The following is a 27,813-nucleotide window of genomic DNA, read 5'->3' as shown; positions in this document are numbered from 1 at the left end:
TAAATAATGTATAAGACACAATTCAGCTCCTTGTGGAGAATCAAAATTTTTACTTGTTATTCATCTGCTTGGCTGAGGAGGTTTTCTGGCTTATGACTCAACCAACAAGTCAAATTTTGAAGTTTGGGTTAATTCAGGCGAATTTGAATAAGCTAGTTCTCAGTTGGCACCAGAAAGGGCCAACAGCATAATTTAGGGAACTTCCAAAATCCCCCAATTACATAATTGCATGTCCTACAACCAAGAAATCACGTTTGAACTTTCTGTTGTATCTATGAGCTTCCACTTACAATGTTTCTAAGATTTAGGATATTTCCGTCTGACACAACACTGGTACAAATTCTTTTGTAAAATATTAATTTATTCCCAATATTTCACGCAAAAGCACAAGAAATCAATAACATGGAATCAATTATACATTATCATCTCAAAAACATATTTGCAAACCATGTATGACAGCTAACTCCAGTTCCATCTCTGAGTCAAACAGCCAATAAAAACTATTTAAAAAAATGATGCATGATGATTACAACAATGATTTGACAGAAATTATGAATAAAATCCTTGTGACAGTTGTATTAAATTAAAAATCACATCTTTGACTGATTGAAATTAATGTAGCAATAATATTAATGATCAAAGAATAAAGATGTAAAGAGGAATACACATTTTATTAGTAGGCATCCAGTATCTTTCACTTCATAATATTACATAAAATCAAAACTTCCTAAATTGGCTCTGTGATTGTAAGTGGAAAAATATTATTCATTAACTGCTGCAGTGACTTGTATTCTCCAGCACAAAGTGGCTTGTTGTTCGTTCTGTAACATGTAGTCCAGTGCTTAGGACAAGTTAGAAGTTCTCATAGTGATGTATGAAATGGGCCTGATCCCTCTTGTTCATCTGCTGACAAGCTTTCTCCACATTCTTGGTCAGTCCAGGTGGTCCACAGCTGAATACACCAATTTTACCCACCTACAGATAATAATACAAATTTAAATGGAATAGGTCCAAATAATTCATTCAGTTGTAACTGGCAAAGCCTCATAGAAACATGAGGTAGATGAAGCTGGATGAAGGACTTACCTCAGGGTGAACTTCCTGCAGTGAGCTGAAAAAGGACACAAAGGGCGGACGGCCGAAGTGGGTGACAGACCGCAGGCCGGTGAAAAGACTGCGGTTCCACACCTTCTGAAAGTGGCGCTCACACACATACTGTCCACACATAACAAAGGCAACTCATTAGTGGTTTTCACTGTTATATAATATTAAAGGAATGGTTCAACATTTTGGGAAATACGGTCTTACGGTCTTAATACGGCTTTCTTGCCAAGAGTTAGATGAGAAGATTGATACCACTCTCATGTCTGTACAGTAAACATGAAGCTATAGCGAGAAGCCAGTTAGCTTAGCTTAGCATAAACACTGGATGCAAGGGGAAACAGCTAGCCTGGTTCTGCCCAAAGGTACCTACCAGCACCTCTAAAGCTCACTCATTAACATTAGCTATACATTTTTGTTTAATCTGTAGAAAAACTGTAGAATTGTGCGTTTACAGGGAGCTATTGTTGAAAATATTTCTTGGCCAGGAGCAGTGACCACAGCATTGACAAGACTCTAGGAAGTCACTGCACCAAGAATTAGTCCCACACATATAACCCCTTGTAATTCGCAACTTGTCATTTTTACACTTGTACAAGATAAATTGTGTTAATTAATGAGCTTTAGAGGTGATTTTTTTTACCTTTTGACAGAGCTGGGATAGTTGTTTTTCCCTATTTCAAGTCTTTGTGCTAAGCTAAGCTAACTGACTGTTGGCTGTAGCTTTGTGTTTATGATACAAACATAAGAGTGGTATTGTTCTTCTTACCTAACTCTTGGCATCAAAGAGATGATAAAATGTCTTACTATCCCTTTAACAAGGCATGTATTTAGAAGTCAACTTTAAATGCATGTTTGCTAAATATTTGATAGCATTTCAGTCCACTCTATTTTTTGTGACACTTGGAAATGGTGACTGCAGCTCTTACCAGCATGGTGGTGCGGAGGTCGAACTTCTCGGCCACCTGAGTGATGTAAGTGTGAACTGAGACCAGCTCCTGGGTGTCCATCTCCTCCACTTCCCTGATGATGTCTGACACCCACTCAAACTGACGCTGAGTTCGTGTCACCCAGATGAAGTACACCTGCAAACAATCAATGACTTAGCATTATTAGCATTTGACCAACATCACACACAGCACAAATAAATATTGCTGCAGGAAGGAATTCAAGACAAAATGTACTGTAGGTTGTGTGATTTTACGGAGCACCTTTTTACACTGAGTCTTGGACCTGATGGAGGACTTGAACACCAGGTCTTTGAGGATGGAAGCAAATGGAGTGACACCAATTCCTCCTCCCACCAGAACAGACACCTCAAAGTCAATCCACTCTTGATGGCCCTCACCAAATGGGCCGTCCAGGTACAGCTGGGGATGAAATGAGATATCAGTGAAAATAGAAAGAGTGGAGAAGCAGAGGAATCTCCACATACACGTTCATAATAATGCTTTCTCCTGCCTTTGGATAGGCTCCCAGCTCAATCAGGCTTTCCTCAGTGTAGAGCTCTCGGAGTTGGCTGGTCCAGGGCCCCACAGCTCGGATGTGCAGGCTGAGGGTTTCTTCGTGAGGTGCTGACGTCAGTGTGAATGGATGGTACTCATCTGTACCCAACATCAGGCACGCTATGCGAACCCACTGGCCTGAACGATACACAAAGCCCTGAGGTCGCTTGAACTCCAGATGTGTCACACCTACAGGTAGCACAGCCAAGGGAAGTGTGAACATGAATGCAAAATACACACAAACGTTACATGATTTCAGTGAAGACGATGGAAAAGTGATTCCATAGTGATTTTCCACAAAATGCTAAGTGTCACCTGAAGGCAGCAGCTCAGCTCTGACCACAGGTATCTCTACCTTCTTCCTGCTCAAACTGATCAGTTTGTCCAGCAGAAAGAGTAGTGCGGGTGGGATTAGGTAGATGTGGAAACGGGGCTCTTGAAGTAGGGCAAAACTGCCGTGAATAACTGTCTGTTGGATGAAAACAAAGCCAGCATCACACCTCTAGCAAAACTGCTTCCCATCATGAAAGTTAGCTGACAACAGAGTGCATTTGGAGTATTCTAAAGTCAGAAAAGTACTTACTAAAATGTAGACGACAACGTAGAGGTAATGTGTGATCCAAAATCCACGAAAACTGATGCGGCGGAAATAGTGTGATGCAAAAACATACATGAATGAAAAAGCAAAGAGAAGCAAGACACCAGTCATTCCTGGGAAAGGGACAAAGCAGAGAAAAAACCCCACAGAATCAGAGCATAGTATAACAAAAAGTCCATATTCTATATGACCTTTGAGGGTCTAAAATAGGTCTCCTCTGATACCTGGAACAGTTTGAAAGAACCACCAAGACCACTTGAGAGGAAGTTCAGACCTAAAATGAAAACACACTGTAAATTAGCTACATGCCGTAACTCTGCTGCAATGCGTATCTGCTAAAATCAGGCAGATATTTCAAACATTACCCATTATTGGATAAGACTCTGGGAAACAGGCAAGAAAGGATGCTGAGGTCACTGATGGAGAAGATGTAGATGTTGACGACATGGCCCAAACTATGAACAACTACAGATAGAACAAAAATGGGAGTTAGTTCACAAAAAGAAAAATACAAATACTTAAAACTGAACATCCCTACCAACCTGAAAGGATGATGGCAGTCATGGCCATGAAGCGATGGAAGTCAATGGCGGCGTCAAAGGGGATGTATCGGTTGAGGAAGGTCTCTCTGCACAGCGTGATGAGGTTGCGGCACACGGTGAGGAGCATGTAGGGAAACAGAAAGGAGATGGCGGCCGCCGAGCCCCGGGAGACGATGATCCCCACCACTGACGTCTCAGGGAAACCTGTAGATTCTGCCTGCAAACCGTAGTCTGGACACAGGATTTTTCAATCAGCTCAGACCAGAAAAAGTATGATGCTAAAGGGTGGTGAAGAATTATCATACATCAACAGGACATAGCCGGGAATGATTTATACTCACAGTAACATCTTTCGAGCGCCACGCCAGCTGTGATGCCATATACGACAATAAAGCAGACAATATGACGGCGATAATTCTCAATGAAACGTTTGAACTGCTGGATCTTCTGCTGGACTGGGTTCCTTATGTACTGCTCACGCTTGGGCTTCACATAGACATCTGGAGTGTTGACATCTAACCTGAAATTGAAATTATGCAAATCCATTAAACATCCATTCAGTGAATATTCTTTGTTCTATATTCTTTGTATAGTATTTTACCATATTCAGGTCACCCCAACAACAGACGAAGTAGGGTGTGAAACTCTAACTTTCACATGTAAAGCCTTTTTTGTGAAAGGGAAACTAGAGTTTTTCATTCAATTTCAACATTTTAGTAAACCACATGCCAACATAGTTCCCTACACAACCACTGCTTCCTCAATACATAAAAACTCATGCAAAAAGAACTTGGAAAGGAACATTTTTTTAACAAGGTAATAGTAAATACTATATTACAATGACCAGAACTACTATTCTGAGTTATGTGTCTATGGGGAAAATACACCATATTAAAAAAAAAACACACACTCTTGAAATTCTAAGATGATAACAGTCATCAGAATTGGTTTATTTTAAATTTTCAGACATCTTATCTTTTATGGTAATTCATGTTCTATATTCAGGAATTAATTTATAGTTGCATAAAAATAGAAGAACATACTTTTTCCGTCTGCGTATCTTCTGTCCATCTGTCTTGTTGTTGCTGCAAACAAAAAAATGAACAAATGGAAACAATCAGAATCACATTAAACTTAATGAAAAGTTACAATGATTAATTATTTTTGTCTATAGTGATAAGCAACAGCTATCACTTGTGTGATACAGATGAGACATTACAGCCATACTTGTTTGCTGGAAGGATGAAGGAAACTCTTTGGTCTCGACTCAGCCGCTTCTTCCCTTGTTTCTCCATCCCTGCACACACAGCAGACACACTAAAGCATCAGAAGAGGTCGGAGAAATGAGGATTTTTTTTCAAAGGACTTTGATAAAATTTTCTCTAACCTTTAACATTGAGTTGGGCAAACTGCAGCTCCTTCTCATGGTCCCGCAGCAGGAAATGAAAGTCCTCCCATGTGATTTTCTCCTTGTCATCAAAGCCTGCAGCCTGCATCATGGCCTTGATGCCGTCCTCTGCCTGGCTCTTTGACAGAGCGCCGTTGGAGATTTCAATGAAAGACCTGCAGCACATCAAAAAGGTGACAACAAACCATCAGACACACACAAAAAAAAGAGTTGGTGCAGTCATGAAAAAAATAAAAATATAAATCAAACCTGAGCATCCTGGCAAATTCTTCTTTTGATAAGAAACCAGTTCCACCAATGTCGTTCATGGAGAACATCAGTTTTGATTTTTCCTCAGGGGACCCTGCAAAAATACTAACATTAGTAACATAATCTAGACTGATTTATTAATAATTAAATAAATATAAATAAATATGTCATCCATGTTCTCATTCCATGTCCTACTTGTCTCATCATCAAATAGGAAATCTGCATTAAGTCAGTCTATAAAAGCTGCAATAACAATTTCTTCTACTTGACATTGAATAAGTTGCAGTCATATATCCTTAATTAAAGCTTTCAACCCCCCAAAAGTAGTTCATTATTATTGATTTAGTTGGTGATGTGTTCTTTTACATGAAAAAGAAGTTAAGATGTTTAATATCTGCACAAATGATCAGATATCAAAACAAAAATTATAATTTCATCTATATTGTCATCAATCCTAACATATTCCTCTCCATCTATATGCAATCCACATCATCTGAGCCTAGTTAGTATTGTGGCTTTTAGTATATAGTATTTTTTCAAAGAAGTAGACTTTAGATTTAGATTTTGGAGTAAGTGTTTTACCTTTCATAAAAATAACCATCACATCAAGAAACTCTTGGAAGGAGAGGTAGCCGTTGCCGTCTTTATCAGCTAGTGTGAACATAGAGTCCATAAATAAAGAGTCAGACTTGAGGCCCAGTGCATCAGCAAACTCTGATGCTGTCAGCTCGCACTGGAGGACCTCCCTGGCTTTCTTGTGGGAAACGCCACTCATGTCCCCAGCATCACACTTCTCTATTTCCAAGACCTGTACAAGCGAGGGACAGAGAGTGACAGTGTCATTATGTCACCGTAGTGTTATTAGTAATATTATCAACGTCAGCTGAGGTTATGTCCATGGATGAAGTCACCATCAAGACCAACAATTAGTTCTTTTGGCTTGAGGTCCGACCTGATCTGACCTCAAGCAAAGTTTGACGACATTTTGTAGCCGAGCTTAAAGCTGCTGCCGCTGTAACAGAGCAGCGGATGAGGTAAACATCCAGAGGGTGACGGTACCTTGGAGAAAGCGTGTCGAATGAAAGTTTCCACAATCTGAGCCCTCCGCTCTCTGGTTAAAGCTTCCTTCAGGAGTTCCTTCTCTCTCATCTCCTTCACTCTAATCTCCTGCCTGATGTCTGTCACCTCCGGGCGCAGATGCTTGACAAATGCTGTACGTTTGCTCTCGTCATCAAAAAACAGCACCTGGGTGTGCAAGCGGAGACCATCGGGGGAAGATAAACATGATTGGAGTGAGATCAGAAGTGATGTAGATCAAGTACATCTACAGAATCATGCTTGCATCGACAATTGGATGAAGTGTGTAAGCAACTTTAGTACATAAGTCAGAAAGCTGAATGTGCTTAAACTGCAAACTACCCACACATATTTGGCTATACATGCTTACACAAGAAGCAGAAACATTTTAAACCTATTTTCTTTTGACTTTAATTAGATGGCAGCTGCTTTTTCAGATACAAACTCTGAAGGTGCAAACGATTCCCTTCTGTTTCCAGCTACTCACCAGGTCGTACTCTTTCGGTACTTTGAGCAGCAGAGCTTTATGGTAACGGTCGTTTGACAGGAGGACGTCTAGGTAGTGCTGGTTGCCCAAATTGAGGCAGCGGAGAGCGGGCCCTGATCTGTCGAAGATCTGCAGTCTCCTCTTCTCATCGACCTCCACGCTGACAGGTTGCAGAGGATTTTTATGACCCTGCCACTCATAGGCTTTGGAGAAAAAGCAGAATAAAAAGAGGTTTGAGACGAGATTCTCAATAATGCTGAGGACAGGTGTCAAATAACAAGAAATACTGGCAGCACTTAGAATCCACCTGTCCCTTGTTGTTATACTGAAATTCATATAATCAGCTCAGTTTTACAGTTCTGCTGATTCTTATGTGACATACATTATGAACACCAGCAAAGTAGTAAATCACAGCCGCTGACAGTCAGCTGACGTTCATTAAGAAGTTACATTGAGTTCATTGTAAAAACCCAACTGATAAATGCTGTTTTTTAGTAACACTGGACACTGCAAAAACAGTATTGGACCCTTTTAGTTTTCATACCAGTCATTCCCACAGCCAGCTCCTCTGCTCTGCCTACAGCTTTTCTTCTTCTCTGGAACTTCTTATATCTGTACTTGCGGAGATATGCCACCATACAGGCCACTAGAAAACTCACTGTGAGGGTGAAATGATCAAAACTGCTGATGAGTGATATGAGTATTATTACAGTGCAAAAACTGAGAGATTTGTGAATATGATACAGACCAACAGGGAAGAGGAATAGAACAATGATAAATATCCCAAAGCCAGCTTTGCTCCCATCAAAGTAATTAAGTTTGGTGGCATTAGTGCAGGGATGGAGCATTGATGCATTCAGCTGTGTGGGCTGAGGACAAGGGTCACCTTAGGGCAACAGAGAGATCATTTTAATTTATTCATTCATTAAATATATTCACAGATTCAAGAGAAACTCTGGATTTTTTTTCTGGTTCATGAATCAAATATACAGTTTATGTCATATTTTTACCATCCTTCCAGAAGAAGACATTATTCTGTATATCAGTGGCCTCTGCACTAGTGACTGCAATAAGGACATCATGAAACGTCACGTTGCGGATCATTTGGATCTCCTCATCTGTGAACAAACTGGAAAACACCTCAAAGTGAGTATAAAACTGTCATAAGACGACTGACCCACATGATATGAATGGATGTTATTGTTTCAAACAGTACAATGAGATCAGTCACAAACTGTATCTCAGCTATTTCTGTACTGAAAGTCCTTTAGAGAGCAGCTCACCCATTCTGTTTGTTCTCAAACCAGAAGCGGTCTCCATTTCTGATGCGTTCAAACTGGTCCAAGATGATTGCGGAGAAAACTGGACCTGGACCATCGAGAGACTCCAGCAGTCCTCCAGGGAAGAGCTCCAGTTTCACGACGTCTCTGTCATACAGTTCTGCAATATTGTGGAGTAACTGTTGGAGGAGAACACACTTTAATTCAAAGTTATTATAAAACTTTGAACTTACTTTTGTCCTCCTTCAATTGTTATTTGTTTAAAGACGTTTTTTTTCTTGAGAGATTCTAGTTTACCAGTGGGTTGGTGCTGTTGAGCTCAGGATTTATGTCATCAAACGTCTTCACAGGAGGCAGATCCAGAGCTTTTCTGACATCAGTGTAACTACGGAGGCCAAAGTCTCTTCCTCTCTGGATAGTCAGTGCCACCAAATCTGTGCGGGTGAACCTTAGGGGTCCGTACATGAAGTCTGTCAGGGTGGAAATCAGATCAGAAGGGTGAATATTCATTTCTAACTTAAATATGTGTTAAAGATATACAGAGTAATACAACAGTGAGTAAGAAGGATTAAACACCTGTCAGGTCCTCCACAACAACATTGTCTACTTTCTCTGCAATCTGGGAGGCCATGCCCATGAGGAGGTCGTCTACATCCCGGCTTGTCTTCACATTGATTCTCTGGTAACAAAATGACAGAAGCATTAATACAGAATATACTGAACTCTCCTCTTTAACAGATGGAGGCTTTTTAAAACACACATATTTTAGTATACAGGAAAGACACATTGTAGAAAAACCAACATCATCCATCACAGCAAGTATTTTCTCACTCTGTCCTTGAAGAACGTTGAAAGGATTCAACAGAACATACTGTAGATATACCTTCATTTGGTAAGCAAGCACTACTGTATAAAAAAGATGTACTTGCAGCATGGTATTTATCAAAAAGCAATGAATTTAGTTGTAGATTCAATAGACTGTGTATAAACAATATAAATTCTACCCCCCTAAGAATCTAACTTTCCTCTACAGAAATACTGTGAATAGAAGAGTTTATATCCCAGTGTCCCTCTGTTCATTACCATTGTCTCCATAAATAAATAACTGTTCAAAATGTGACTTAATTGCCTGTTCAAGTTTTGAAAAATCATTATACTTCTGCTTACAATGAAGTTAAAATGAAAGCAGAGTGTGGTTGAGTTTGTGGTGTGAAAGCAAAGGCTTGTGGTGGAAGATGGAGATACAGCATAGTGGTCATTTTACTGTCAACTTCTGCTTTGTGTGCTTATGAAAATGCAGCAACACAAATATTATATACCTGACGTTTCCAAAAGCTGTTACAAAGACGCATGGCTGGTGATGAGCTCCCATCTTTGTTGATAATCTCCCGAAAATGGCAGGTTCTGTTTCTGTAGGACGGAGGAGAGCCAATACAGATCATTGTATTCCTCATAGAATATACACACTGTCTGACTGTGATCACAGCAGTGCATTGACAATGTCACACTCAACTAAAACACACAAAACAAAGTGGATTTTGTATGAGTTTTGATTTTCTCCACAATATGCAAAGGAGAAAAGAAGAACAATACCTCATGTAAACACCAGGTGGAGCCATAGTGATGCCAAGTCGAACAGCAGCAGCCTGAAACTCAGGAGAAATGCCTGGATCAACAAACTTCTGATAACCTGTATGGAGATAAATCGACATAAAATACAAGAAGCAGGAAAAGCAGAGTGACAACAAATATAACTTATGAGTTATACAATGAAGAAAGAAACAGTAGAAACAATCCTCAAGTATGCAAACAACCTTTATCATCATTTAAATGGTTAAACTGGGGCAACAAAAACATTATAGCTACAAAAAATGAAGAGTGATTAAGATGATGGGATCATCTGACTATTGTCCCTTTAACTTTCTTCAGCTGCGGGTGCTTATTCAGCAGAAGAAAGAGACTCGTGGTGATGCTCTTTGCTGACAGAGCACATATTTGTCAAACACCACCAACGATAGCTCACCTCACCATGGCTTGTGGTCACCAGAGCATGACCTGTTGCCCTGCACTTGTACGCACACGCACTCTGGCTGATTCTTACCTGGGTAAGGAGGGAGCTTTTTGTCTCTGAGGTATCCAGGCAGCCATTCATAGAGTGCAATATTCTGTTAAGAAAAATAGTAGGGATAAAAGTTACTCTTGGACTTAAACTTTAACTATTACATAACTATTACTATTATAACTATTCTTCTCTTTTCCTTTTCTCACATACAAAACATTTTTGGTGAAGTTTCTTTATATATAAATACTGATTTTATTATTGCAGCTTGTTAACTATACTATAGAAGCAGAAAAATGAATTAACATGTGTGTAATGTTGTTCTGCACAGTTCCTGCAGAGGACAAACCTCCTCTAATCAAACAAGTGAGTGATGATGCATTCACCCCTAAACTAAAACCATCAATTTCATCCATAAAATCACGACCACCTGGCGTTGATGCAACCTCTTTCTGTTTCCAGAGTGCAAATTAAATCAGCACCTGAGCAGCGGGAGGATTACGTGGAGACTTTTCCCTCTACCTGAAATGTGGCCACAACGGTCTTCCTGGCGTTTTGAAACAGCTTTTCGTCTGACCACTCTGGGTGTTCCTCATGCAGTTTGGAGGCTACATAATTGTGGTAGCGAAACCAGATAATCCCCTCTGCTGCCGTGAACATGTTCTCATTGGCCCAGGCATTTCCCAACTCTGTACACAGAAGACAGCAGAAATTATAGGGAATTCTCCTGTTCCATCAGGTAAATTAACACCACTATGGCTACATCACAATAAGCAGAGAATAAGCTGTATATGTAAGGTGTTTTTATACAGAAAACCACTCCAAAGTTCACAAATATTCAGTCACACTCCCGTGGCATTGATTGATGAGGATCTCTAACCACTAATGGAATGATAATTTGTCTGTTTGTTTTCAAGGACGTGAAAACAGAGCGGTGACAACAGTAGAAGATCCTCCGCCTCCACCCCAGATAATAACTACACACCTTTGAAAACACAAGCAACAAAACACTGGTTTCAGGGCACCTGTACGGCACCTTCTTCGCTATAGCGTGAGGGATTTACTGCGGTGAGTGTGACAAGCCATTTAGACAATAATTAAAGAGTCATAACACGCGTCAGGCATGGGCCTCTCTTGACTCAGCCTCGCAAGCTGCAACCCTGATTAAAGCAGACTTCTGTGAAATAATATTTGCAATAAATTCTTGGACTTTGTTTTCAGTCGCTTGCAGTATCGATTGGGTGGATATTGCCACATACAGTATGAAAGCGCAGTACAGATGACACATTGTTAAAAGGCACAGTTCATCCAAACATGTGAATCCACATAGTTTTAGTGTGAGTTACTGAGATTTGGAGTATTATCATATAAAATCGCAACCAAAGTTACACTTGAAAAACTCAAAAGTAACTTCTGTTCACACTTATAATGACCTCCATTCACTGAAAATTACAATTATAGAGAAGAAAATGTGGATTATTGTGAACAATTCTGTCACTCTAAAGCGACATTGCTGTTTAGTTTCAGGGATTTAAAGAACGTTAATTAAATGGCACTGAGCTCCACTGTTTTAGGTTAAGCTATCGTCAGTTATTCTTAAGGTCAATAAATCACACTATCTGGCTGGATGTACTGCACTCCAGGTGAAGACACTTTTCAGAAAGGCCCCTGATGTCGTAAACCCCACCATGTGCAGAACTGAAGGTTAAAGTATGAACTATATCTCACCATAGAGGCCATGGGGTCCATGATCACCTGTAGAGGGGTCAGCAGTGCTCCACATGTGGCTGTGTCCTGTTCCTTCTTTCGGCATGTTCCACTCAGAGCCTGAAGTCAGGAGCCCCCCAGAGAAGCCTCTCAGGGAGTCAGACCAGGAAGTGGAGGGGCCATAGATGGAGCTACCATCTATCCACGCTGTCACCAAGTTGACCTTCAAATCACACGAAAAACTTTGCACTTCAGGAAAGGAAAACAGTATTAAAATGTCCTCCAGACCTGCCTGAACGACGCTTTTCTAACCATTATTGCTTGTTTCTAAAGGCTGTAATATGTTAACATTAATAAAAACAAATCATCTTCATATTGATAAGAATCAACAGTCGGCACCTGTGTACGAGGGTTACTGGGACTCTGGCCGGATTCTTTGTCCCATGGTCCTCTCTGGAAAGGCAGCATGACTTTGCCAGTAGCAGTCGGGTCAAAAATGGGGTCACCTTTTGGGACTGGGATGTTCATGAATTCAGGTGGGCAACCAGGAGCTCTTGAGTTCAAAATCTCAAAAGCAACGTGATAACCTGAAAAGTTAAAATAAAAAAAAAGTCATCACTGCAAAAAAAAAAAAATATTTATCTGAATAATAATGATGAAAGAGGGGCTCTGCTGGGAGTGCAACACTGGTATTTAGACTATTAAATCAGAGATAAACTGATATCTTGACATATTATTGGTATCAGTCAATATAAGAAATATCTGAATCATATCATATTTTAATGATTATATTTTATCTGTATGTATAATATTGCATTTTATCATTTTTTTCTAGGTGTTATTGATGCAACATCAATAAGGGTATGATGGCCTAATTATCTTAAGTGCTTACACCTGTTTTGCACCTTACTGTATCTCAATGTTTTCCACTTATTCGGTAATTTATGAAAGTGCACTTAAATGCATTCGCCAACATATTTACCAAAAAACAGTGAGAGTACGGTCTGGTTGCGTGTTGAGGGCAAACCGGAGGGTCCAGCGGTCAGCAGGCGGCTCAGTCGTCGAGGGTTTGGCAGCAGAGGCTCCTGAACGGGTTGGTAGACTCCGTCCCAGTAGTGCGCGGGCACGAGGCGCATAAGGTGAGAACCTGCGCGAGCACAGGAACATCGGTGAGCAGGTGTGTCGGCAGAGTGTAGCTTACTGTTGCTGCTGCTGCTGCGCATTTTGGCAGCCCTGTAACTTACCGACAGCTCCGCGTCTTGGATATCCTAAACTGTTGTACCAGCCGTCAAAGCGAGGAACCTCCCAGGTTGTTTCACACTGTGAATCTGTTCAAGACATGTCGAGTTTAAACAGCTTTTCTTACTTTGCTGCCGTTTTCTGCGTTAACTTGGTTGAGTAAAGTCTGAATATGAAGTGCTATTGCTGTCTACTCACGTTCACTGACAATGAGCACCAAGCCAACCACTGCACAGATACTCCAAACCCGTTTACGCAAATCCATTGATGCGAGAGATGCTTCTCAGCTCAGACCGCAACCAAGAGCAACGGAGGACTTCTGAAAAAGTCAAGGTGAAGGTAACTGACATTTACTGACATATTTCTGTTATATTTCCATGTGATAGCCTATACTTTGTTGCTTTAGCAGCTATTAGAAAGAAAAACGAGAGAGTCTAACTCTAAAGGCGTCTGGTTGAATGAGCAACAACTTTAGTACTGCTCATTTCAGTCATGTATGTAAAGTACAGACACCAAAAGACAATGCCCTGTTTCCATTATCACTATATTTGATAGGAGAAGATGAAATAGTTGAGGCTTACCCACTGCAGGGGTTGAAATGTAGTGCAGAAGTAGTGCAGGAGCACAAGTGCTGGTGAGGGATGGTGCAATACTAAAGCCAACATGTGTTGCACAGCTTGTCACAAAACTGCATGTGACCAGTGTGGCCTGAATGGGAATGGTCATCATATCTGGATCACACCTCTTTTTTGCAGCATTCCAGTCAATGCATCCTCCTCCTCAGTGACACAAAGAGGGACCGCCATTATAAAAGAAGTGTAAGTTCCCCCTCAACATTCACACTTGACTCACTTCTTCCACAGTCCTCGTCTGCCAACTTTCAGGTAAGGGACTTTCTCTGTTTCATTAATTGGTTTTATTTGACACTTTTATTTCAATTTAGATTCAAATGAGATTTTGTGCATTATACAGGTGCATTTCTTTCTTTGCTGAAAACATACCCAGTGCAATCAAAGTTAGATGATATTAAATAATTCAGACACTTAATCATGTGCCATTGTTACACTGTGGTAATAATGTACCTTCTCTTATCTACTGTAAGGAACAAGGGCTGCTATCTCTGCATCTGGAGGTAACTGAGAGCCCCGCCGCTAACACTGTCTTCTCTGTTACACTGTCTAGTCTCAGCTGGAACCGTAAAGATCTGGAGCTAAGATGACTTTCTACGATGACATTTACCCATTCTACCCTCTACAAAGGACCTCCTTCATCTTCAGTGGCCGCTTGCTCACCATTATCCTGGTTTTCCTTGTGCTAGCAGTCAGTCTTCTTATCATTCTGCCAGGGATACGAGGGAAGTCGGTGAGTGCAACGCATCAGATAAACTTCTACACTCACTACAAACACAGAGTCAGAATTACTGTCTCCCTCTGGGCTTGTAAAGATGGTTTTGAGGAAAAATTATGACATTATGATGCTTTTTATGTCAATATTGTGATACACCAGGTTAATCTTGATTATGTTCTTTCCTTTTCAACAGAGGCTGTTCTGGATGTTCAGAATAATTATCAGCTTGTTCATAGGCGTGGTGATTGTGGGTGAGTTTGTATTCCTTTTCATTGCTGTTGAATAAATTATAGATTTTGTTTTTCCTGCCATCATTATTCACCTTCATGTTCTTTCCTCTGCAGCACTGAACTTCACCAACGACTGGGCTGAGGCCAGAATGACCGCAAATGCCACTTACAAGTCTTTCAGCAATGCAGTGGTTAATGCAGAGATCGGCTTGCACGTGGGACTGTACGGCATTAATGTTACACTTAAAGGTGAGTCATTGTTACATGTCGTAGTTGCGCAATACAACCATATGTTGGCAGCTTAATGTTTTGAGCAACTTAAATTGTTGTTTGACATGTTTGCTCAAGCGTCTGATGAAATATTCCTGCTCTTTTTGTTTTAAAAAGCAAAAACAAATGTCAGCATCCTTGTGCTTCAGTTATACAAGTGATTTTTTATCTGTCTTATATGAATTTATATATCTTACTATATACATAAATGTGCCCTTCTTTTCTCTCTCTCAGGTAATCCCGTTGTACAATTCAATGAGACCATTGACTACAATGAGATGTTCAACTGGCATGACACTATTGAAGAGGAGTATGAGGATGCTTTGGAGAAAGGTTTACCCAACCCCATCCTGTACATCGCAGAGAAATTTACCCTCAGAAGCCCATGTGGCCTCATCTTTCAATACAGATACTCTGGACGATACGCCTCTGCAACTCTTTGGTAACTATAGATAACTCACAGTCTGACGTTCTGTCATTATGCTGTCAGATGATGGTTAAAATATAGCAGAAATGAAAATGGCTGCACATCACTTCCTCCACAGGACAGCATTTTGCTGCTGGATGCTCGCCAATATCCTCTTCTCCATGCCAGTCATTTTATACGCCGGGTACATGATGTTGGTAACGGCTGCCTTCATCTTCTTCTCCATGGCCTCCTTCTCCACCATCATGAACGTGCCTCAGTGTGTTTTCTCTATAGGAACCAACTCCTTTGAAACTGAGTACAGTCATTCATTCTGGCTGGCTCTGGCCACAGGTAACGATGAGAAGGCTTTTTCTTTCATTTTATATGTTTTGTACTTCAACATGGCATACAAAGCTGTCTGTGATTTCTACTAACTGAAATGATTTCTAGGTGTGTTGTGCGCCATCATTGGGATTCTGGTGGTGATGTTTAACTTTATGATACCGGAGAAGATAAAAGAGGCTTTCAGCGGTGGTGTCGACAGTTATGAAGATGAAGACATTTCTTATGGCGAAGGCTACCTAAATTCAGTATTCCTTGATGGAGTGACAATTTCACCCCTGACATCTAAAGTCACATCGGTAAGTAGAGGGTAGTACTTCCTTTTGACACATCAAGCAATCATCTAAGTAACATTTTTTTGCTGCTTGTAAATGGATTGGTCGTTCTTTTATAAGCAGCAATAGCGTGTTATTCATAATCATTATGACTTTAATGGAAAATTTGACATAGATGTACGTTTATTGCTGCAAAATACCTATGCAGTTCTACTTAAGAACATTTTAAAAATGTGACCAATGTGGTATTAACAGGGCCTGGAAGATTAAAATCTAATGAATCATTGCTATTATGGCCACCACAGCATACACAATACATCCTCAATCCTGTGCTCGACTTTTATGTCACATGTTACATTTCAGGAAATTATTTCTGCCTTTGCTGCTTGTTAACTTGGATCATTTGGTTTCTATGTTTCAGGAACATATATGAAGCTCTCCAAGTTTCCCTCAGGGAGCTTTTCCAGCCAATACTTGAAGATATTTTTGCTGAATGTATTACAGGGAGAGTGTCTCTTTTCACACCTAGTTCTAATTATCTATATGAGCCTGTTAAGTGTTATAAATGATATAACTGTAAATAGTAGGATTTGTAAAGTTCGTTGTCATGTTGCAGTAGTTGTAAATACAATATTGTATGGGATCCATACAATGTATATATATGCTAATCAATATGAATTTAGTCATTGTTCAGCTCTTTTTTCATTAGAAATGGAAGATGAGACAAAATAACTGATTGTTAGTTTGATATTAATAGGTTTGGTGTTCGATAGCCTTCTTACAGTGCATGCAGATTGCCATGGCAACATGTTGTTTAATTAGTGCATAGTTTCTGAGCGGTGTCATTGGTTAAACTATCAGCGATTCCTGTTTTCACAACTTCTGAGATCCAATTCAGTGAGAAAACACAAGAGGAAGAACGAATACCAAACTGCTTGGAAAAGTTCAACCGACTAATCTCAAATCCAGGCAAATGTGTTTTATAACTTGTCTGTTTGTAAGTTGTTTTTTTTGCCTTAATAAAATGAAAACAAACAACAAGCATTCAGCAGTGAGACTGTATTCTTAGTGTGTTTTAACATTACATTCATTCAGTAATGTTTGCTTCGATACATTCTTGTACGCTCTGGTAAAGGTAATGATCACCCATACTGTTTGTCTTTGAAAAGTAGGTGTGTCTTTGGCCTTCAGCGTCACCATAATACACATAGTTTAGTGCCTTTGTACAGCATATTAGCTTCTTTTAATACTTACTGTAATAGATTATCATGTCAGATTGAGAATTCATCCCTGGTCAGTTATTCTTCATTATAACATGCATATACTGTAGGAGTAATATGGCCTTTCCTTGAGTAATCCAAAGTATTTACAGTAGAAGTACATTTTTAAACTCCATACACATTATAAAAATGACTAAATAAAATATAAATGTACTAATTTATCTCTTCATAAGAAAATAATCATGACCTTAAAGCTACTTCTTTTCAACACCAGAAACTCACGTACAGTACTACAGACAGAGTATTCACATTGTAAGGCCATTATGACAATGTAATTCAAGATAAAACCTGAAAATGAGAACTGGATGTTCTTTACAGCATTGCAACAAGAGGCCAAAAAATAAAATGATAGAAAAATAAATTCTCCTCGTCCCACTGAGCCACCTGTCCATCATCTGTCCATCACCGTCTACACCCAGCCAGACATGCAGAACTACAGTGGGCTGATCCATGCAGGGTCTTTATATGTAGGTAGGTGTCTCCTGTCCGGTCAGCAGTCTGAACATCACAGCAGGCATCGTCTTCATGTTGATCTGGCAAAGACAGGCACAGATGAGAGGAGTGGGGGGCAATTACACTGGCAGCTTAAGAGGCCATTTATAGAGGAACAGTCGTAATCACATCACTTGAATCCAGGCCTAATTTATTCCCATCTGTGCTACCAAAGATGCAGAAGAGACCTTGGATCCATTACTGACAAATAATAAGCTTTAATGGAGATATATACTGGGAGAATATGGGCAGAAAGAAACACAAAAAACAAAACCACAGCATGTTAACAGCTGATAAAATCGAGTGAGAAAACTTGTCTGGGCAAAATTTAAGCAATTTGTAATTCTATTTAAAGTAAACTGTCCACTTTAGGGCACAAATTTATTTCCTTGTGCTCAAATCTCAAGCTTCAAGTACTATTGCCAGTAGCTAGTTAGCTTAGCATAAAGACTGAAAACAGGGGTAAACAGCTAGCCTGGGTCTGTCCAAAGGTATCCCTTTCCACTCTTTATGTCTTTATGCTGTAGCTTCATATTTATCACAATTTTCTTATCTAACTGTCTCTTACTGAGTTTATTATTGATTAATTGCATCATGTAGTGCTGTATGTATGCAATAATCTGGACCTGGAACCAATCTCAAACTGCTCTAATCTGTATGTACAGTGCTGCTTGAAAGTTTGTGAATCCTTTAGAATTTTACCTATGTCTGCATAAAAATGTGATCACATTTCCATCAATTAAACAAATGAGACAAAAGCCATACCTTGTTCATTTATTTATTGAGGGAAATTATCCAATTTTACATATTTGTGCGTGGCAAAAGTATGTGAACCTCTAAGATCAATTCATTTGAAGGGGAAATTAGAGTCGGGTGTTTCAATCAATGGGATGACAATCAAGTGTGAGTCTGGGAGGCCCTGCCTTATTTAAAGAAGAAAAATCTGGGTCTTCACTATCAAAGTCTGAGCTTTACAACACAGGTTTGTGGAAGTGTGTCATGGCTCGAACAAAGGAGATTTCTGAGGACCTTAGAAGATGATACTCACTCTCTCAGGGATACAAAACCATTTTTAAAGAGTTTGGACTCCACCAGTTGACTGTCAGGCAGATCATGTACAAACAGAAGACATCAAACACCATTGTTACCCTCCCCAGGGGTGGTCAACAACAAAAATCACACCAAGAGCAAGGCGTGTAATACTCCAGGAGGTCACAAGGGACACCAGGATAACATCAAGGAAACTGAAGGCCTGTCTTGCAGTGGCAAGTTCATGAGTCAACAGTCAATGTTCATGAGTCCACCATCAGGAGAACATTAAACATCAACGGTGTGCATGGCAGAGTTGCAAGGACAAAAACCACATCTCTCCAGAAAGAAAATTGCTGCCGTCTACAATTTGCTCAAGACCACATGGATAAGCCAGAAAGCAATTGGAAAAATGTTCTGTAGATGGATGACACCAAAATCAAACATTTTGGCTTGAATGAGAAGCGTTATGTTTGCTGATGTGCAAACATTGCATTCCAGCATAAGAACCTAAACCCATCTGTGAAACATGGTGGTGGCATTATCATGGTTTGGACCAGTTTTGCTGCCTCTGGACCAGGACAACTTGCAATCATCAATTGATGGAACTATGAGATCTGAGTTGTATCAGTAAATTCTACAGGAAAATGTCAAGGTATCTGTCTGTGAACTGAAGCTCAACAGAAAGTGTTTCTGGCTAGAGAAGAAGAAAATAATGTTTTGGAATGGCCGAATCAAAGTCCTGACCTGAATCCTATGGAAATGCCGTGGAGGGACCTGAAGCAGACAGTTCATACAAACAATCCCACCAGATGTTACCCTGGGGTCCCTGAGTTAAGACTGTTCTGTGAGGAGGAGTGGGCTAAAATTCTTCCAAGCCGATGTGCAGGGCTAATACACAGTTATTGGAAACGTTTGGTTGATGTTATTGCTGCAAAAGAGGGTCACAACAGTTACTGAAAGCAAGGGTTCACATACTTTTGCCTTACACAAATATGTAAGATTGGATCATTTTCCACAATAAATAAATGAAAAAGTTTAATGTTTTTGTCTCATTTGTTTAATTTGGTTCCCTTTATCTAGTTTTAGGACTTGTGTAAAAATCTGATCACGTTTTAGGTCATATTTATGCAGAAATAGAGAAAATTCTCAAGGGTTCACTGACTGTCAAGCAGCACTGTATATCTTTAAAAAAGTTAAGTGATCCATGTGGTGCAGTAATCAGTGAAAATTGCCATCTTGCGGCACAAGGAGTTCTTACCTCACCCACTGACACAGACAAGGTTTGAACAATCTTCTCATGAGCCATGGCAACCACACTCTGACCATTTATTTCAATGATTCTGTGTCCAACACGAACACCACCTCGCTCAGCAATGCCACCCCGCATCAGGCTGCAGATCTGATAATGTGAAAACAACTTTGCTCAATAAAGATTAACATAACATTATTTGTACAGTAGTATAGTATATGTGCACAGCTTCAGTAATTTATTAATTTTGAGTCTTAAGTGTCATACTGACAAGGGCTTACTTACAATGCCGTTCTGAACACTGAAGCCAAGCTGAAACTTGAGATCAGGTCTCTTGATGAGGACAGTGGTGACAGGAGGGCAGCTCACAATACTAAGCTTTACCTTCAACTGATTCTTTAGACCCTGAAATATATCCAAAAAAAAAAGAAAGCATAAGAGATTGAGAGAAAATTGTGATTTTAATGTTTAGTTAAGAACTTGTGTGGTGTTTCTATGTGTAAGTGCATAATTGTGTGGATAAAATAACTCTCTTAGGGTGTTGTTTAATAATTAAATGGAACATGCTTTGATTTATCTCTCTTGTCTACCGGCTTAATCCTTTTGAGGGTCATTGAAGGCTGGAGACTCTCAGTATGCAATGAGCAGAAATCAAGGAGACACCTTGAACAGGTCACCAATCCATCACACATCTCACATAAATACACAGACACTTAAATCCATACCTACGGGCAATTTAGAGTCTCCTTGTCTTTGCAGTGTGGCCAGAAAATCGCACATAAATGGAGATAAACTTTTTTGTTGTGAGGCGACAGTGCCAACCACTGTGCTATGAGACTGAACAAAGGCTGAATGAGTCCAAAAACTATCTGGAGGTGCTTGATACGCTCCGTACCTTGATGATGCCCTGGCAGGTGGCCAGCGGCAGCCCCACTAGGCTGGTGTCATTGATGGACATAATCTGGTCCCCAACACTGAGTTTACCAGAGCGAGCTGCAGGGCCGCTGTTCAGCATGCTGGCCAGGATGACGGTGGGCAGAATGGAGCCCCAGCCGGACTCAACAATCACCACACCGAGGCTCTCCCCTTTCTGCTTCTCCACATACAGCTGGAACACAGAAAAAAGTATTTAAACTCTTCCACTGAATCATCTTCAGCACATTTTAAGTTTAAAAGATTTGTGAGATTCTCCTACAGCCTTTATGTTCTAGGAAATGAATCTGTCATCATTTACCTGCAACGAATAAAAAAATGGCACACCTCTTTACAGTTGTCTGAGTTTGAGAAATGGACGAGGTCATCGTGGTACATTTCCTGGGAGTTGATGATGTCACTGTATTGTTTCTGGCTCAAGTCCGTCGGGTTGATGCCATTGGCTCGCAGGAATTCTCTGTAAGCCACGCTAAAAGCCTGACCGATGGACTGTGCAATGAGCTGCGCCTGTGGGAAGGGGAGCGTTTGGGGAAAACTACTCAGCAGAAAGACTATCCCAGTTGACAACAGCAAGGAGGTGAGAAAGATCACAATGATTTCAGTAACACAGAGCAAATATCTAAAACAAAACTTAGGTATAAACTCAAAACAAAAACTGTATGCACAGTTAAGCAGGAAACACTTACATCCTCTGACTCAAAGACATAGCAGATCATCCTGTACTGACTCTTCCCTTCACTGGTAGAAACAGGAGATTCTGCAAAATCCTCTGACGACGCCTGAGACATGCGCCTCCGTGCCATCAGAACCACAATACTGCCAATGTCTGCGATGTAGGAGATAGTACGCAAGGCACTGTCCATCATTGTCTCCTGTGTGGAGCAAAAAGAATGACAATCATTGCTCATTATGTCTGCAAATAGCATCAAAAGATGATTAAACACAGAAGGGGAGCTGATCCAACACACAGACATCTAAGAGTTACTAACCTGTGTGTCAGCATTGAGCACTTTGACAGCTTTAGTGGAGATAAACAGGTCCACTTCAGTCATCATTTGAGAGTCTTCATCTTGGCTCTTTGAAATAAATAAAGTGTTTGAATCAGACATTTAATATTTCTGTGCTTTTGCAGCTACTTTAATCTCACAATGAAAACTTTCAAGGAGAGTTAAAAAAAAAAAAAGTCATGCAACAGCTCTACCTTGTGGTAAAAACACATAACTGCAGCACAGCTAACCTTTCACAAATAGGCCAGCTGGCAAACGGGTACATGTATACTGTTATACATCCCATTAAATCATTAAAACCACGGTAAAAGGCACTTTGAGAGAACAAGCCTCTGACAGTGCTGAACAAATAGCTTGCTGTTATACCTAAAGTCTTCAATTTCGATTTCTTGAACCTGTAAACACGCCCTTAGGATTTGGTATCAAGTCTTTATCTCTGTTAGTTTGATAGCTAAAGCTTAAAAGGCAACTTATCTATTGGAAAAAGTCCCAGATTCAGATCACCAACAAAATTTAATCAATTTCTCCTTGTCCCAAGGCCAATCTGTTTGTGAAATTCTTTTTAAATCTGTTCTTATGTTTTTGCGATACACAGACAGGAAGAAAGTATACAATAACCTCCTTGGCAGATTTACATATTTATAAAACAAATCAATTGATGTTAACGACCATCTCACTAAAGAGGCAGATTACCTTGATACGACTGACAGCTTCATGGGCCTGGGACATGCGGACAGATTTGGAGGGATTCTTATCAGATAACACCTGAGTGCAGCCAAGGTAGTTAGCAGCAAAGATGATTCCATCAATAAGATCTTCAGGCTCACAGGGACCTGGGACTTTGCAGCACAACAAACAGCTCTCATTGTAAGACATTATAAGACACTATAATGTGTAAAAAATGATGAAAACTGATAAATGTAAGAATATTCTGCAATAATTACCGTCCTCAAAGCTGGGAAAAGAAGCAGCTTCCTGTGTTTTCTTTAGACAAGTTAATATGTTAGTTAAACTTCAAGGGCAATCATTTTATAGCATTAATACTCAAGAGGATATACTTTATTAACCATATCAATCATCACAGCAATTATTTGTCAGTATGGTGGCCCATGTACAACAGTTACAAAAGCATATGTTTAAAAAATTAGCTAAAACCATATTGTGGTGCATTAACAATAGTTATCTTAGCTGAAACCTCTTGCTGTGTTATAAGTCTTCACCTTGGGAGTATTGCTCTCCTCTGCAGGGACGAGCTCTGGGCATTGAGGCCTCCTCGGCTGTTCTGGCACGTTCTCAGGCATCACGGCTTTGCTTGGCTTCTCACCCTGCTGTACACAAACAACTGCTTCAACTTGGGCAAGTCTTGTTTGAAATATTTCTTGTTGTCCTGAGTAGATGATAAGCCAAAGAGAACAAGGCTACAGAGACTATTTGTAGCAAAGCACATAATTGAAATCTTACTTAATTCACTGTAGAGCATATGGCAGATTGTGTAGAAACACAAACAAACACAAGCTACAGGGGATGAGATCCGACTAAGACCTGCCCCATTGGCGATGGTTACCTGCTGGGGTTTCTCTGGCGGTCTCTGCCTCTCCTCAAGAGGCTCCCTCTGTTGCTCTGGTGTCTGATGAGGAGCCAGGGATGGTTCGATAACCCTGGGATCACTCTCCCGGCTGTTAACAGAGGGACTGGGTCTGGGAACAGGAGGAGCCTCTCTACGAGGTTGAGCCTTCTGTGTGTCGGCAGGTGACTGAGCATGGGAATGACGAGGCGGTGGAAGAGGATGTTGCTTACTGGAACTAGATCTAGCTTTGGTCCGCACAGCGGCCTTTTTGTAGTCCTTTGACAGTGTCTTTGGACGCTGTTCAGCGCTGTTGGTCGTGCATTCTTTGATCCCAGAGACAATATGCTCAATGTCCTGTCCTGCTCCCCTCCTCCCTCGTCCTTTACCCTGCCTCTCCTTCTCTTTTGGACCCATGTGAGAGGACTCACACTTCTTATTGGCTCCTGGGATATTATAGTTTCTTGTGATTCGAGTGTCATCTTCTCTTTCCCTTTCATCACCTCCCTTTCTAATTCTTTCATTCTCATTGTCCTGATAAAGGCTAGCCTGCTTCTGAACACTGTTCTCTGTCTCCTCTAAATCCTCTATAAATTTGGCACCATCCAACACCTCCTCTATCTCATCTCCGTCACTAAAGAAGAACCTGTTCTCCTGGCCCTTTTCCACTTCCCCCTCTGCTTCATCTGCAGCAATGGGGGCGCAATGCGACCTAAACCGATGGCCTGTCTTGTGAGGCTTAGTGTCTGATTGTGGTCCCTCGCATATTTCTGTGCTATGACAAGGCCTGGAAGTGAACTGGTCAATGGCACTGCTGCTCTCATTAATATTATCACCCACTGCATGCTTTATATAGCCACCATCCTCAGGACAGTACTGCTTGTAATACCTCATGTCCATGATGCCCTCCCTGTTTAAATGTAGTACCTCATCATAATCCTGCTCGACATCAGAGCCCACATTGTCGTACTCAGAGCAGGTGTCCTCCATGTCCTCAGGACGAGGGTCACAACTCGTGTAATAGTGGTTTGCAGGGGCAGGAGGAGTCAGCTGGTCATTGTTATCATCCTTCAAGGTACACAGTGGTTGCGCTGATACCTCCTTCACCAAACCACTGTGCTCTTCTTGGCTCTGTTTTGTGAGTCCTGGACCAGGGCACGGCGGAGAGCTGGGAGCCAATATTTTGGAAATGGTTCCTGGCCTCTTTCCATGAGCCATTACTGGCCCTGTAAGCCCACTACTCTCAACCCTGTGAACATTAATAGATAACCAAAATTAGATTTTTGAGATGCCTGCATTATGCTCTCTGTACATTTTCACTTGATATCTTCAACAGCACATCTTCATTTATACTCTCAGCAATCTCCAACTGCCTTTTTTCTCATACTACAAGGGAATATTAGTAGTATGTTTTACAATAGATCTTATGTTATTCATCGGTTTTAGCTCCAAAATAACCACTTCTAGATACAACACAATAAAACATTACCAGCAAATTTATCAAAGTGCACCAGATTTGAATAACATATTGTCAAAGATTCTCATACCACACTTAAAATTTTGAATTAAATCTCCAATTATATCAGAGCAAAAGTCTCTCTTTCATACTTAAAACACACAGAAACAATCCCTTCTTCAAGCACAAACAGTAGCCACTTATTAAAGTCATAATATAGTACATCCATCCATTACTTTTACTCCATCTAACACCCACATGAATCATCTCAGTCCTTTTGTCTGGTGGCTGCTGATGTTTTGTTATCTGTCATCTTGCTTTGTTGTGTCGGCTCTAATTTGGTCTTGATGTTCTGCAGAACAGGAAAGCTGCAGTAAAACGGTTTTAAGCGAGTCACAGCAGTAGCGTGTTATGTCATGTCTGTTTTCTGTAAAATCATTGTTACTTTTTCTATATGAAATACACCCTCACTCACAATTTCATCCCTGAAATATTATATTATGTGTTTAGTGCGATTTATGACCCATGACTTATGTCCACTGACGAAACTGTTTGTGCGATAGTACATCATTCTTATGACATCTGAATAGCATCCCCAAATGGATGACTATGGCAACACATCGTTGTATGTATTGGCAAATAAACCAGTAACACCACAATAAAAAAAGCAAACACAGCTTGTGGATCATATTTATTTGCACTATTCTGTGTCTCTGTTATGTTTTTTTTAGGGAGTTTAAGGGGCCAACAACAACTAAAAAGACCAATGGCAATCACAGGACTGTTACACTAAATCAAACATATTGTCATACAGTACAATAGAGCTGAAATTATTAATTGATAAGTCAAGTGACAATCAATCAGCAACTATTTTGATAATTGGTTAAGTCATAATTTGTAATTTTACAAAAATTGACTTATTCCAGCCTCTCAAATGTCAATATATGCCATCTTTCTAGTATTCCATGATAAATCTTCCAGTTTTGGACTGTTGGTTAGGCAAAACAAGCCATTTCAATTCATTACCTTGTGGGGCTCTGAGAAAATGTGATGAGCATTTTTCACTATTTTCTGCCATTCTACAGACCAAACTATGAATCGATTGATTGAGAAAATAATCTAGAAATGAACTGATAATGAAAATAATCGTTATTTGCTGCCCTACAGCACCACAAACATACAACAACATATAACACCTATAAAAGAAGGGGAGATTTCATCAACTCAGCAAAATAAAATAAATATCCATTTTTTACATACAGTTTGGTTTAAAAAAAAAAAAAGGCTTCATCACTTGATAGACACTAAATTATACAGATACGAAGCAATCACATTGGGCACAGTGGTCTGATTCCAGTCCAAACATGTCTAAATCAACACCCTCATCAAAACATGAAGCATGCACATTGGAGATGAAATGGGAAAAAAACAGTTTGATTTGGTCTCAAGCTCCTGGATATAATGTAGGTTTAACACATTAAACACAACAAATCCCAGTCGTTCACGGTGTCGATCAGATGATAATGTAACTGAGATTATGGTATTATGAGCACAAAAACCTAATCCTCCCAGATCACTGCCAACACACATACAACACGCGGAGCAAATCATGACCTCTCCATGGTGCTGAACCGCTAATTAAAAACAAAAAAGGCTCATTATAGTCTTGGATTGATGTTCAGTATTTAAAATAAGCATTTTTGCCCTGCCCTTGGCGTATTTGTGGTGGTATTTTAAAAGCCCATTACGCTCAACTTTTGCCGCAGCTGCAGGGGTGGTTGTTGTGGTTGCTCCGGTTTCCCCACAAGTGGACGCCGCATTCCCATCTGCCTAAATATCAATAAGATAATCGGATATATGGTTTTCCTGCGCATATTGCTCGCAGTAATGGAGCTGAAACCACTGCACACACTCTGCTGGTTTTACCATCTGGAACCATCATATTATCCCGCTGCTGCAATTCACATCGACCTTGATTTAAAGCATAGACTGCACCATGCTGACATCCAGTTTATGGGCTGATGTTGTACCAGAAGAGCACATTCAGCATTGTCTCCATCTCTGTTATCGCAAGCAGAATAGGCCCATATTCATCTATATACTGCATTTATCTTAAACATGTGTAAATAGATAATTCTGTGTGGCACTTACCACCATCAGTCCTGTCGACGGCCTTCCTTTTAAAATGCCCGTGTGCTGATCAGATCAGATTGCTTCTCCGGAATGGTGATTTTTGAATAAAAGCCGCACAGCAGCCCAGGAACCTGTGTAGAAAATACACCCTCCATCATGTGCTCACTGCTCCGCTCCCCCAAAAAACACTGTGAGAAGCATAATATAATGAGTGCATGTACGTACACCAAAATAACTGACCTACTGATTATAATTTTACTTTAAAGCACTGAAAACAATAGACTAATTCATATTTAACAATGCACTAAGGTGGCATTAAGCAGGGTCATTGCAATTATCTATAATTTTACTATTTAACTAACTTAACTATTTAATATATAAATACTTCCCATTCAGACCAACAATTTTAAAAATATATATATATTAAGTTTTGCATTTGGGCAGTTGAAAGAACACATCGATGTAACTGTGATCGATTATTACAAGCTAAACTGCGCTCGTCGCTCTGTTGCTTCTGCCTGAGAAGCGGGATTGTTATGCTG

At 40.2% G+C, this 27,813-nt stretch overlaps 3 protein-coding genes across 8 annotated transcripts; 1 reads left to right on the top strand and 2 right to left on the bottom strand.

The window, feature by feature from the left end:
* Positions 1-370: 370 nt before the first annotated feature.
* On the bottom strand, positions 371-13,585 carry duox (dual oxidase). 3 transcript variants are annotated; one of them, XM_067590058.1, is made up of 33 exons: positions 13,451-13,585; positions 13,258-13,341; positions 12,996-13,160; positions 12,413-12,600; positions 12,035-12,236; positions 10,829-10,995; positions 10,349-10,412; positions 9,841-9,937; positions 9,567-9,657; positions 8,824-8,926; positions 8,545-8,717; positions 8,251-8,426; positions 7,978-8,096; positions 7,716-7,853; positions 7,512-7,625; positions 6,968-7,170; positions 6,463-6,648; positions 5,986-6,211; positions 5,404-5,497; positions 5,134-5,309; positions 4,974-5,043; positions 4,790-4,831; positions 4,088-4,266; positions 3,747-3,977; positions 3,570-3,669; positions 3,429-3,478; positions 3,190-3,317; positions 2,922-3,075; positions 2,563-2,795; positions 2,313-2,471; positions 2,031-2,186; positions 1,087-1,215; positions 371-975 (listed from the first exon to the last, which is right to left on the bottom strand). In XM_067590058.1, exons 1-33 carry the CDS (start codon positions 13,515-13,517, stop codon positions 853-855), a joined length of 4,587 nt encoding a protein of 1,528 aa, XP_067446159.1. In that variant the 5' UTR covers positions 13,518-13,585; the 3' UTR covers positions 371-852. The 3 variants fall into 3 exon arrangements, with proteins under 3 accessions (XP_067446159.1, XP_067446158.1, XP_067446157.1); XM_067590057.1 differs by lacking the exon at positions 13,451-13,585 and having other exon boundaries at positions 13,258-13,336; XM_067590056.1 differs by lacking the exon at positions 13,451-13,585 and having other exon boundaries at positions 12,996-13,300.
* Positions 13,179-17,167, top strand: duox2 (dual oxidase 2). Of its 4 annotated transcripts, none has more exons than XM_067590062.1 (9): positions 13,179-13,585; positions 14,008-14,070; positions 14,435-14,614; positions 14,793-14,850; positions 14,944-15,078; positions 15,334-15,541; positions 15,645-15,859; positions 15,959-16,149; positions 16,547-17,167. In XM_067590062.1, exons 3-9 carry the CDS (start codon positions 14,468-14,470, stop codon positions 16,556-16,558), a joined length of 966 nt encoding a protein of 321 aa, XP_067446163.1. In that variant the 5' UTR covers positions 13,179-13,585; positions 14,008-14,070; positions 14,435-14,467; the 3' UTR covers positions 16,559-17,167. The 4 variants fall into 4 exon arrangements, with proteins under 4 accessions (XP_067446163.1, XP_067446162.1, XP_067446161.1 ...); XM_067590061.1 differs by having other exon boundaries at positions 14,008-14,136; XM_067590060.1 differs by having other exon boundaries at positions 13,179-13,591.
* A 2-nt stretch (positions 17,168-17,169) lies between these two features.
* Positions 17,170-27,707, bottom strand: apba2a (amyloid beta (A4) precursor protein-binding, family A, member 2a). The gene is made up of 12 exons (XM_067590053.1): positions 27,290-27,707; positions 23,683-24,931; positions 23,339-23,446; positions 23,063-23,102; positions 22,812-22,957; positions 22,101-22,187; positions 21,798-21,983; positions 21,439-21,618; positions 21,074-21,286; positions 20,464-20,583; positions 20,188-20,328; positions 17,170-17,938 (listed from the first exon to the last, which is right to left on the bottom strand). Exons 2-12 carry the CDS (start codon positions 24,898-24,900, stop codon positions 17,867-17,869), a joined length of 2,511 nt encoding a protein of 836 aa, XP_067446154.1. The 5' UTR covers positions 24,901-24,931; positions 27,290-27,707; the 3' UTR covers positions 17,170-17,866.
* Positions 27,708-27,813: the final 106 nt, after the last annotated feature.

This window comes from Thunnus thynnus, chromosome 5 (assembly GCF_963924715.1).
Source record: "Thunnus thynnus chromosome 5, fThuThy2.1, whole genome shotgun sequence".
NCBI lineage: Eukaryota > Metazoa > Chordata > Actinopteri > Scombriformes > Scombridae > Thunnus > Thunnus thynnus.
The sequence above is the reverse complement of the archived record's forward strand: the minus strand, read 5'-3'. Positions and strand labels throughout refer to the sequence as shown.

What these genes read in the sequence shown, in the direction of transcription:
- apba2a (XM_067590053.1), bottom strand. Translation starts at nt 24,900, where the DNA reads ATGGCTCATGGAAAGAGGCCAGGAACCATTTCCAAAATATTGGCTCCC. An exon ending in TTTTCCCAGCTTTGAGGACG is followed by an intron (nt 22,958 to 23,062) that starts GTAATTATTGCA and finishes TGTGCTGCAAAG; the next exon opens with TCCCAGGTCCCTGTGAGCCT. An exon ending in TGCTCAATGCTGACACACAG is followed by an intron (nt 21,984 to 22,100) that starts GTTAGTAACTCT and finishes TGCTCCACACAG; the next exon opens with GAGACAATGATGGACAGTGC.
- duox2 (XM_067590062.1), top strand. Translation starts at nt 14,468, where the DNA reads ATGACTTTCTACGATGACATTTACCCATTCTACCCTCTACAAAGGACC. An exon ending in CATTAATGTTACACTTAAAG is followed by an intron (nt 15,079 to 15,333) that starts GTGAGTCATTGT and finishes TCTCTCTCTCAG; the next exon opens with GTAATCCCGTTGTACAATTC. An exon ending in TACGCCTCTGCAACTCTTTG is followed by an intron (nt 15,542 to 15,644) that starts GTAACTATAGAT and finishes CTTCCTCCACAG; the next exon opens with GACAGCATTTTGCTGCTGGA.
- duox (XM_067590058.1), bottom strand. Translation starts at nt 13,517, where the DNA reads ATGGATTTGCGTAAACGGGTTTGGAGTATCTGTGCAGTGGTTGGCTTG. An exon ending in TTCGACACGCTTTCTCCAAG is followed by an intron (nt 6,212 to 6,462) that starts GTACCGTCACCC and finishes TCGCTTGTACAG; the next exon opens with GTCTTGGAAATAGAGAAGTG. An exon ending in TGCCCAACTCAATGTTAAAG is followed by an intron (nt 5,044 to 5,133) that starts GTTAGAGAAAAT and finishes CTGTGTGTGCAG; the next exon opens with GGATGGAGAAACAAGGGAAG.